We start from the raw sequence: 12,589 nt of genomic DNA on the forward strand, positions 1-12,589 counted from the left end.
AATCCTTTTAGAAATTTCTAGGAGTATATATATACATAAATACTTACAAAAATCTATAAATTTTCAAAAAGTGACACTATACCGTATAAGCTTGTAGATCTGGCAGTATTATGTGGCCAAATAGTTGGACCAATACATACAAATTTACAAAGTAAATTTCAAAGGATACATTTTAACAATGCATTTATGTAGGCTATTATTAACATCTCATAGATCCTCAGGACACTTCTGAGGACCAAATGATTCACCTTTAATTTTCTGAACTGCAGAAATACCAGAACAAATTTTATAGTTGTTATTTCTATTTACTAACAAATACACCTAAAAACCAACATTTAAAACAAAGCAACTGCTCTTCTCCAAATAACACTTTAGGTATTAATCTAACAAAATCTGCATGGAACCTGAGTGCTGAAAATCATAAAATGCTAATGAAAGAAAACAAAGACTAAGTAAATGAAGAGACAGTGTTCAGAGACTGGAAAATGTGACGTAACAAAAATGTCAATTCTCCCCAAAGTGATAGGATTTAACACAATCCTAATAAAAAATCTCAGCAGAGTTTTTTGTTGATAAATATAAGTTGACTCTAAAACTGATATACAAAGGTAAAAGAGCTATAATAGCTACATTTTTGAAACAAATAAATGGAGGAATACTATATAAGACTTCTTATAAAGCTACAGTAATTCAGACTATGGTATTGGCAAAGGGATAAACACAGAGATCAATAGCAGAGAATAGAGTTCAGAAATACATCCACACAAGTATGCTCAAATGGTTTTTGACAAGGATGCAAAACCAATTCAGTGGAGGAAGGACCAAGTCTTTTCAGTAGTAGTATAGGAACAACTGGATATATACAGGCTAAGGAAAATAAAATGACCCTTATTCTAATTCTCACACCTTATAAAAAATTAACTAAAAATGGATCATAGATCCAGATATAAAATTCGAGTTCTCAGATCTTAGTCCATTTTGTGTTGTTATAACAGAATAACTGACATGAATAATGCATAAAGAATAAAGGTTTGATTGGCTCCAATTTTGATGGCTGGTAAATCCAAACAGTGTGCCACTGCTGTCTGGAGATGTCACCCAACTACCTGAGTCATGACCACTGCCTCCCAGGATCTGCATTAGCAGGAAGCTGGAACTGGAAGCCATGGTCAGGTATCAAACCGAAGTACTCGAATGTTGGACGGGCAACACAAGGTCAAATGTCCATCCCTGAGGTATCTTTCTTTAGGATAAATTGCTAGAGCTTAAGTGAAGTTTCTGGGGTCCACAAAGTCACAACTGTTCTCATAACATCACTAAGGCAGTAGTGGGTCTTTTGCACTGTGTTGATATTTGCAAGGGTGGTCCAAAAATCAACGTGACCAGTAGAAGTCTAAGCTCATTAGTATCAAACAAGGCAATGGCTTCAAATTGTACCATTTTTCTCACCACCAGACACTCAAAGTTAACAATTAAGCCAGTCTCACTTAAGAATGCCCTCGATGACACTGGTTCAAGTCCTGGCTGCCCCACTTCTGATCCAGCTCCCTGTTGGTGGCCTGGGAAAGCAGTGAAAGATGGCCCAAGCACCTATGTGGGAGACCCAGAAGAAACTCCTCACTCCTGGCTTCGGATCGGCCCAGCTCCGGCTGTTGTGGCCATTGGGGGAGTGAACGAAAGGATGGAAGATCTCTCTCTGTCTCTCCCTTTCTCTGTGACTCTGCCTCTCAACAAAATAAATAAATGCCTTCGATGAGAAAGTAAGATTTTATTAACCCTCGACCCTTAAGTATATCCTAATTATCATATGCTGAAGTATAGTAGTTGTCTCCAGAAACAGCACTTGCACCAACAGTCTGAACTGGGAGCTAAACTAACCACTCTGTTCAAAGAGCATCATCCTTTACCTGAAGGAACAACTGATAGACAAACCATCGTTATTCAGCCATAGGTATATGGCAGACATTTTCTCAAAAATGAACCTACTGAACCTTTCACTCCAAGAAAAATCAACTGGCAGTATTTGTTACCTGATAAATTTCAGCTTCCAATGAGTTTTCTCTGGAATATTTGTATCCACCACAATGAGCTCAACAGGTTCTCAATATTTAAGGACTTTTCTGATCACACAGATGGTGAAATCAAAAAATGTGATCTTACACAAGTATATAGTTAAAAGTTCAACATCTGGAAAATCTTCACAAGTCAGTGAACCAGTATTTTCTAAAAGACCAATGCATGATGTTACTAAATCATATATGGGTACATGATCCACTCCAACTGCAAGACAGCACAAGGGATTTTAACATTCTAGGGTACAAAAAGTTTACTTATATGGTTGCCCACTCAGCACTACAAACAAGCTTTAAGAAACTACATCATAACAAGATTTGGTATAGTGACAAAAAAAGAATATCCGCAATGAACAGAAATGGCTATTACCACTACTGCATCCTTCTCCAAGCACATATCTGTGTGAAGCCCAGTTTTCTTCATATACTTCCACTAAAACATTTTAGTAAATGGGATGCAGAAGTCGATATGAGAATACAGTTGTCTCCCAAGCCAGACAGTAAAGGGACTTGCAAAAATGTCAAATGATGCCACTGCCCTTACTGATTTATCTTGCTTTAGAATATGCAGTTATTTTCATAAAATTTGTTATATTTTTATTGTTATTTATGAATGGATTAATACCTCATAAATGCACTTTTAATTCATAATTGAAGTAACTATTAGCACACATAACCCCTGTAAAAGAATACCCTTTGGCATCTTCAGACCAAAAGGTTTGGGAATCACTCTGCACACACATTAGCAAGAGAATCCATTTTGATGGGACATTCTCAATATGCCTCTCTGGGAATCAGAGTTCTCCTTTGATCTTTTTTTTGCTGATCAATTCCTGGAAGCAGCTCTTGGGCATCATTAGATTGAAAGCTTTGGTTGAGGGAAATCATCCTCAAACGTTAGCTGTGACTTCATCCACATGGGTTCTAAACTCTTAGCATATACTCAAACTAAGTCCTAGGCAGTTCCGATTTTCTAAACACTTTTACCCAGATTCTTGGACACTCTTTGCTGGTAAACTGAGAATGAAGTCCTGCTAAGCTGGATTCCTGAGAATGGGAATAGCAAATCATGTAGGGTCCCAGCAGCATAAAGAACTCCTTGAACAACCAAGGAATCCTGGGCACGTGAATGAGGCTGGGAACTTTGAGTAGTAAACAAATCAGACAGTGTACTTCATTAAAACACCCACCCTAAGAATTATATGCTGGAGTATAGTTAAAACAAGCAAACAAACAATTGGAGGGAATACCAAGAGTCAGATGAGTTTTGAATCAGGAGAACATTTGCTTTTCTTTTTAAAGATTTATTTATTTATTTGAAAGTCAGAGTTACACAGAGAGAAGGACAGGCAGAGAGAGAGAGAGAGAGAGAGAGATCGATCTTCCATCTGGTAGTTCACTCCCCAACTGGCCACAGCAGCCGGAGCTGCACATTGATCTGACATCAGGAGCCAGGAGCTTCTTCCGGATCTCCCACGCAGGTCTAAGGGCCCAAGGAACTGGGACATCTTCCACTGCTTTCCCAGGCCATAGAAGAGAGCTAGGTTGGAAGTAGAGCAGCCAGAACTCGAGCTGGTGCCCAAATGGGATGCCAGCTCTGCTGGTGGTGGCCTCACCCGCTATGCCACAGCACAGGCCCAAGAACATTTGCTCTTCAAAAATAAGCTAAGGCCAACATGCTACAGGTTGATTAAAGTATATGGTAAAGCTACTCAATTTATGCCAAATAAAAAGTAAACAAAGACCCACCCTTTAAGAAAGAATGGCACTTTGATTTTTACTAGTAATACTATTTTTTGGAATCCAGGCTTTGAGAAATTTTCCATGGTGACTTGGAAGAACAGCTGAATTAACTCTCTCCACAACAGAAATACAGTCTTCCATTTAATGCAAAAACTAAGCCAGGCAGCACCATTAGGAAATTCCTATCTGTAACTATCTGCAAAGGGCCGCTTTCTACATGTGAACCATAATGCACACTCTCTGGGCAAACCAAATATGAAAGGCAGCCATTGCCTGGGGTGCTCTCCTCCCATCTCTCGTTGACATGTGCAGCAGAGAACTGATAGTTCCGCTCTGCTCCTTGAAGTCAAGAAGGTCAATGGTGTGAAAATCTCACTTTTGAAAGGTTAAATGAAATCTGTTCTGGTTCAATTTCTTACTCTACTACAAGATAGCAGCTCTAGATGACTGGAGTTAGACCTGAAGCTGAGTTTTTCCCCAAATACATAAGGTTAGAAAAATCAAACTGAAGAAAGGAATTCTATTGTTTTGGCACAAGTAGTTTTCTGTTTTTACCCACTTGTTTTCAGATATTTGACAACTCCTATGACATTTCCTCCGCATTTCAAAAAGCTTCCAATTTTCCCTTTTGAGAAGCTGAACCATATCTGATCTGAAGCTAAATGAAATCCCAGGCTCAACTCACAAGCTTATTTTCAATGGCCAGACTTGTCCATTTGCTGGAGGCTAAAACTAGCCTTCTGGACCCATAACCCAGCCAACTATATGACCTGGCACAGCTTGTAATGCTAATGACCAGGTCTTCTGAGTCATTCTACTTTAAGAGTGACTGCAGTGAAGACAGTGAGCAACTTGGTATTCATAAATGGCTGTCTCCCCAGAGATATACAGGCACAATTCTGGACTAGGGTCCCTGGGTCCAGTCCCTGTGAGTCACTAGACTCTCAGAATAATGTGAATTCATTTCATAAAATTTACTTAGCACCCAGCAGGTTAGGCTGGGTGCTGGGCCTGGAAACAGTTGTAACCTTGTGTCGCTTCCCAAGGTTGACTTTGAGAACCTATTCACCAGCATCGAAAATCCAACTCTCACATCGCCAAACTGCAGGGAGGGCCGAGAAGCAGCAGAACACAATACTATTCTGACTGGCTGAGACAGTGAGGACAGCCAGAAGATGAAAGCTTCAACATGGACACCTCAAAAAGACAGGGGAAGAAAGGCCCTGATTCTGACAGTAATAAATCTGGGGGGGTTCTGAGGCACACGGAGGAATATTGTTGAGCCACGTTCATTTACCATGAATGAGGCATGGTTAGAATGAAATGAAGTCAAAGACAAAGAGGTGTTCTGATAAATACAGAAGGAAGACAGATGTATTGGTTATTCGATAAAGGACAAAATTCACGTGGAATATATGGCTGAATCTGATTCTACTTACTTATTAGAACTCCTTTACAACAGTTAATATTATTTCATGATAAAGCACTGTGTAACATATGTAGCTGGCATCTTTGAGGGGGCTGGATTTGGTCTGTTATTCCTTTAGATCTGTACAACAAATGTACTTACAATGAGATTCTACTCTAACCATCACCAAATTCCTTGCTTTTTAGTTTCCCTATGAGAACCATCATTGCACAGCACCAACAATTTATAGTGGAATTAAAATTAGCTTTCTTCATTTATCTAAGAAAAAGCAATCATTCACCAATACAAACATACCAACTCTCCACAATGGGGACTGAGGTCCCTGGTTTTCATTTGAATAGCTTCCCTATCAAATGGCATGAAGCAAAATGAAATACTAGTTTTCAATATGTTCTTTTTGTTTTGTTTTAATAAGATTGAGAATGAGTAATATGGATTCCTAAAGAAATGGCCCTTCTTCAAGCACCTCTGGGCAGCATGGACTGGGCCACCTAAGATGAATGGGTGGGATGGATATCTAATGCTTCTTTGCATGTCTTTTATGACATTTATAATTAATGCTGTTAGAGTCTTTACTAAGATGGAACCCAATTTAGACTTTTTAAATGTTCTAAATATAAATAGACAAGGAAATAAATAATAATTTCAATAGTACTTAGAGTTTAAACTATTTTGAACTAATGTACCTGTGCTACTACTGCATATTGCAACCTATAACCTAAAAACTATCAGCCTACATCACCACAGGTAAGAAATGAGAAATTTTGAGGGTTATTGAACACTGAATATTTGCAGAACAGTAGAGTAACCGAATGCCATTGCATGAGTCTAAAACTCACAGATCCACCTGCATGATATACTTCTTTTGAAAAGTGAAAGGCAACAGAAATAAGTAGCTGTTAGTGATTTATACAGATGTGTGTGTGTGTGTGTGTGTGTTGGGGGGAGTGGAGTGGGAAGCTGCTTCATCTCTAGTTTAGCAGATTTTTATTTAGTTCTGTGCATTTCTAGAGAAAATTACTCTTCTTCGAACACTGTTGAGCACCATGGATGGTGCTTGCCTGTGATGCTAAATGAGTATATATTTTCACAGATCGAATATTTTAACCGATATTTCACTCTGCCTTCATTGTATGTTTAAGAAAAGGCAACTCCAACTCAACCTCTGGCTTAACAACACTATGCTCGGCAGTTGTTATTAATTTTGCCTTCAAGGAATGCATATCCATTTCAAAATTAACAAATCCTTTTTTTTTAACTTGCAAAGACTAAAAGCAGAAGCTTAACATGGATTCTACATATACCGCAAAGCAAGTCATTCTACTTCCTGGTGGGTAGCCTCTTCCATAGGAACTCCTAGACACCATGCCAAAGCTCAGCATCACTGGTCAGTGCTACCTTCTCACCTAGTGCTCCTCCTAAAGCTGTTCATAACAAAGTCTTTGCATCATGAGGCAACATGCACTGTTTATTTTCTAATTCCTCATAAATGAGTTCAAAAGACATTTTAAAAATGTGGTTTCTGCCACAATTATTATGCTAAGCAGTACAAGAGAAAAATATAAGAAGAGAGCAGGAGTAAGATAATAACAAAGCTAGGCATCCACTTTCTTTGCCATTTTCCGTAGGTACAGATCAACTCTTCTATCACGAAAATCAAAGTACATTTTGGCAGGGTGCTATTTTGCATCATGATGATAATATTTCTGGTCCAAGTTTCTTTGTCTGATACTTGCTTTGGGGAGGAGAAAACACAGCTACTGAGTTGGGGACATGTTTATATAATGAAATCCACAGTAGTCACTGATGTAAAATACAAAAGACAGAGTAACAAAGGGCTTTATTTATTTGTGCTTTCATGACCATAACATATTATGGAATTTGTCTTAACCTGAAAAATACTGTGTATCACTAATAATTCTGCCAATATGATAGCAGTGTACAAAAAGAATTTAAAAGAAAATAACAAAATGTAACTGATTCATTGGTTACCAAACAGGGCACACACACTACTAAGAGCAAAGTGTCCTCAAAAAACTCAATTCCAGAAAACTCTGAGATTATAAAACCTACAGCAAATGTCTAGGACTTTAACCACCAACTTCTGGCCCTAGTAACTACAAAGGTTATCACATGCATGGCACTAACTAGCTGTTCGTGTGTTAGTTCTTTTTAGATGGAGGTACAGGTCAATCTCTTCTGGGACCAGCAATATCTCAATGTTTTAAAATCACAGTGAAGTGCTCTAAGTAATGTCCCTTTTTATCTGGTCAGAAACACTAGAAGGCTGAGGATGAACACACTTTGTTTCATGTCAACACTCTAACACCTGCAGAAAGCATCAATGAAAATCTTAGAATATGTTTCAGCTGACTATGACTACTGGGTCTTCCAGAAGCTACACCTTTACAAAGGAATGATTCTTTAAGTATTAAAATGAGGGTTTAATGTACATTAAAACTAACAGTACTTGAGACGAAAGTAAATGACCCAGCACTCCCCTCCCAGGTACCAAGAGGGGTCAGATTCCCCATTTATCAGCAAGTCAGAGTAGGCCAGCATCTCAATCTCAGACACTCTTCTGCGGCCCTTCTCAGACAGATGGCTGAAGGGAACACTTCAAAAAAAACGAACCAGCTAAACAAACTTCCCAGCAGCACTTGACAGAGCTACACCTATTCTTCCCATTTCCAAAGCAGTGGAGAATTAATTACCAGTTCTATGGATCTATTGTAAGTATAATAGACTAAAGAGCTATCACAGACACATTTATTGTAAAAGCACAATCCCAAGAGTGTCTAGTGGAGGGCCAAAACGATTAACACAAATGCTTTGTCAGATCAAAGATAAAACCTGCACCGCCCAATTGAGGAATGAATTAGAACAGTGGGTTATCTTTCAAATTAACCAGGGCAGTTAGTGAGGAAAATTTCATGAAAGTGTAATTCTTAGCCTTTGTGAATCCACACAGCAGGCATTCTGCCAGCTGACAAGATGATGAAATTTTCATGCTTAAAAAAAGCCCTCTTCATTTCCCAATTTAGATTAGCTAGTGCTTCTCTCCCTTTTTGTGTGTATGTCTATTTGCTCTTCTGGAGCAGAATTTTAGGGGAGGGGGAACATATATCAATTTTTCACTGTAAAATTGAGTCTTTCAAAAACATCTCTAAAAGCTTAAAGAGACAGTCTCTAAGTTGGCTTTTTTATGATTTTTCAAAAATATCAGTTCAATTTTAACTTTGTGCAGAGGAACCAACAAGAACTAGGGCATGAAATCAACTTTGAATTAAAGCTCTCTGGACGACCTCAAAGTCTTCCAACAATTCATCACATCTCACAATAAAGCATAGAGCTGTCTTCCACGTAAAGAAATTAATATATTACTTAAAATATCCTTACTCAGTATTTTTGGATATTTCTATTCATACTGAAATTTCAATGTTCTAGGAAATGGGAATTCCAGGGACACAATCACTGTTATATGAGGAGGGGAAAAAAAGCATCTCCTCTCCAATTTAAGGAGTCAATACTAAACATTACAATGTCATACAGATCAATTCTGAGAGACATGAACTTGTAAAATATTTGTAATATCACATGCAGTCAGGACTTAGAAATCACAAAAGATAACAAGGATATATATTTTTCCAAAATTATAGTGATTTAGAAGTTCTTGTGCACAGCTAGTTAGGTCACCTCCTGGGACACCCACATTCTATCCAGAAACGAATCAAGTCCTGCCTCAGCTTCTGATCCAGTTTCCTTCCAATGTTCCTGTGAGGCAGCACATGACTGTCCAAACTTGGGTTCCTACCACCTACACGGGAAACCCAGACTGAGGTCCTGGCTCCTGGCTTCAACCTGCTCCAGCTCTGGCTGTTGTGGGCATTTGGGGAGCGAAGCGGCATATAAAATGATTCTCTCTCAGACACAGACACACAGACACACACACACACACAAACACACGCCCCTCTGTCACTCTACCTTTCAAATAAAGAAACAGATCTTTTTAAAAAGTGACTTAAAAGTACACTTTGTTAGTTCAAATCTCTGTACCTTTATTATAGACAACTTGATTTCTTAGTCATCTAAAACAATGTTCCATGGCAGGTTATAATGTTTAAACATCATATTCCACTTATCTTCCATATGGAGAGGCTTTCCTTTATTAATATAGGTTGTATTCGCCCCCCAACAATTCTAAGATTACAGTAAAAAAATAAATACCAACATTCCCACCCCTAGTCACAACGTTTTTGACTGTGGGTAGTATTTTTAATGTTGCAACTTGGCACAAACCACTCTGGTACCTAGCTTCAGAGAACAGTCATTTAATCTTAGAATTCACTATTAATATCTTGCTTCCAGTACAGCTGTGTATCAGTCTCCAGTTGGAATGCCATCACTAGGATATATATCACACTGAAGTAACAGCCATCAGTATCCATGCCATGCATGTATACTGGTAAAAACTTCTCTAAGTCCAGAGGCAGGAGGAAACGAAATGGTCTACCAACGAATGAGAACCTAGAGTTGCATCAGCTCCTGCTGGTATGAAAGCTCAGATCTTGAAAATATTTTCAACATTTAACCAACAAGGAGCCAAGAAAAGAACAAGTAACAGATTTCTTTCTCTCTCATCCAACCATGTATGGTTAAGATCAAAAAGTAGAGAAATAATTTCCTAATTTTGAGGCCAGTCATATCAAGCTTCAACATCACAAGTGACATATGGCCATCCTGATTATAAATCCCTCAGAAAGATTAATCAAGGGGCCATTACCTACATGAAAACTCTTACTTATCAATGAGATGGCTGGTCCACAAGACAAATACTCAAGAACCTTTGTGTTAAGTATCTGGTTCCCCAAGAGTAGTTATTCAGTATAAGAAATACTTACATCACCACTGCAACATCATCTACAACACACGTACACATTTAGGACAGAAATTACTCTTTCAGTCAGGGCACATTTCTAGTTATACAGAAGACCATTTTCCTGCCTATTTTCAACTTAGTCAAAACAATTATTCTTTCTCATAGAAGGGAATAGATGAATTTCTTTTAGTATTAACATTTCCCTGGTGATTTTGATAGACTAAACACAGAGAAAAAACTCAGGATTCTTCCCAAGAGTTAAGAATCATACTCCACTCAAAGAGGCCTGTAAGCAAGAGGCTGAATAGTTGGATTCGGACTCTTCACGCTAAATAAAGGCAGCCCATTTCATGTGCTGAATGCTTCATCTGCTGTAGAATGTGACCCCACAGATAACCTTCATTCCCATCCAACTGTTCATTAAGTCCAGCATAGGATTATTCACCAAAATGTTTCAGATTTTTCTAAAATGCAGTCATAATCATTATTATTTTTTAAAAAAATCTTCAAACATATTTTGCTGCTTTGACAGATATAAATTATTCTATGCCAATATCACAACATCGAAACTCTACATTTTACTTGTTCTTAGAATGATTTCATACTCGCTTTTTACATATTAAGTTCTATTTTAAGGAAGAAAATGCTGTTCAATGTTAACTACCATAAACATAAACTTATTGAAAAAAGTCATGGATCTTAGCTAATAGATTTTGAGCTTTTTTTTTTTTTTGGGGGGGGGGGGTAGGGGGAATTTGCCTTGCCAATGCAGTGAATTTTCAAGTAACAGAAAGTTGGTTTAAATGACAACATGAAAATCAAATGGGAAATGTGGAGTTGTTTTTAATTTTTATTTTAATTTCTTAAGAGAAAAAATTCATTCATATGAAATGTTAAAAAAAACTTTGAATAAAAATTTTCTGATGAAGACAGCTCACTCATTGTTCTGGTATTTTTTTACTATATATTTATAAAAATAAGACATTCTCTTTTAAAAATAAAAAAATTTGAGGCTAGCACTGTGGCAGAGCATATTAAGCAGTCACACAAAATGCTGGCATCCCATATGGATGCCAATTCATGTCCCAGTTGCTCCACTTTCGATGCAGATCACTGCTACTGTGCCTGGGAAAGCAGTGGAAGATGGCTCAAGCCCTTGGGGCCCTGGACCCATGTGGGAGACCCAGAAGAAGCTCCTGGCTACTGGCTTCAGCCTGGCCCAGCACTGGCAGTTGCAGCCATTTGGTGAGTGAACCAGTGGATGGGAAAAAATCTCTCTCTCTCTCTCCCTCTAACTCACTTTCAAATAAATAAATAAACCTTCTTTAAAAAATGAAAAACTTACATTTAAATTTAGAATACGCTTATTCTGATTCCCCCTAGAAAATCTGGCATAACTGGTCTCAAGAGCCACCAAAATACAGAGTACAAGCTAGTAGGCAGCTTATTAAAATTATACACTTGACTTTACAGCTCTACTTGACAAATAAAGGCAACATTGAAGTTTTTCCCTCTGCAGTCTGAAGGTCTGAGTGACGACTTAGTCTTACTGAGTTAACAATAAACAAAAAACATTTCACGGTTATATTTTAAAATTTTACATTTTCATAAAAACATAAATGAAACAAGTATTAAACCACAAAATTTGTGTATGTAAGAAACTGATAACGGATACTTACATCATAGTACTTTTTAATGCAACGTCTAATGTCCATGACCAATTTGTTGCACAGCTGTACCACAAAGGTCAGAGGTGAAGCCTTACAGTTGATGTTACTGCAACGATACAAACTGGGCTCCATATCGGCTCCCTACAGAAGTCCAGACAGACAAGTATACAAGAGGTTACTGCACGGCTGTAAAAGGTTTTTGTGCTTAAAAACTGACATGCTGTCTTCATATGCAATCTTCTTATTCATTTTATTGCAGAGTTTTAAACCCTATTTTCTTAACTACTCTCCTCCCAAACACTGCTTTAATGACATACCTTCCAGTCGTTCCAGTCTCTCGTCACTGTCATAATGGAATACAAAGTTGATGGAAAAACCCTGATATCATTATTCTATATTCAATACATGACAAAATCTATGGATTAAATAATTCTTCCTTAAAAAAAAAAAACAGGAAGTCATCTTACTGGAAATATATATCCTTCATATAGCTATTGATCAAAATTTTAAATTTGTACTTATTCATTCCAAGTTTGAACCCAGATGACATGAGCTTGTTTTAATCTTGTCAACTTAATTTTAAGGTTAAAGCCTAAAGGTCAAAAGTATTGCAACACAAAAGCATTATCACTTATTATAGAAAAATCTAAAAATTTCTGCAATTTTTCCAAAAATTGAAAAATGTATTTGGAAGAAGGAAGGGAAGCAGCAGGAATAGAAATTTGAAAGAAATAACTATTAGTAGTTGAAGAAAGTGTTTTGTTGTGTTTTGCTTTAAACAAAGACAAAGCAAATA

The 12,589-nt window shown here is 37.6% G+C and overlaps 1 protein-coding gene across 3 annotated transcripts in view; it reads right to left on the bottom strand.

Annotated features, from left to right (window-relative positions):
• POLA1 (DNA polymerase alpha 1, catalytic subunit) overlaps positions 1 to 12,589 on the bottom strand; it is a 330,395-nt gene that overhangs the window by 144,736 nt on the left and 173,070 nt on the right. For all 3 annotated transcript variants that reach the window (XM_062183593.1, XM_062183592.1, XM_062183594.1), the window contains exon 34: positions 11,803 to 11,934. In XM_062183593.1, the coding sequence (XP_062039577.1) occupies positions 11,803 to 11,934 (132 nt within the window). The remainder of the gene's footprint in view (positions 1 to 11,802; positions 11,935 to 12,589) is intronic.

The sequence above is a fragment of the Lepus europaeus genome, chromosome X (assembly GCF_033115175.1).
Source record: "Lepus europaeus isolate LE1 chromosome X, mLepTim1.pri, whole genome shotgun sequence".
Taxonomy (NCBI): domain Eukaryota; kingdom Metazoa; phylum Chordata; class Mammalia; order Lagomorpha; family Leporidae; genus Lepus; species Lepus europaeus.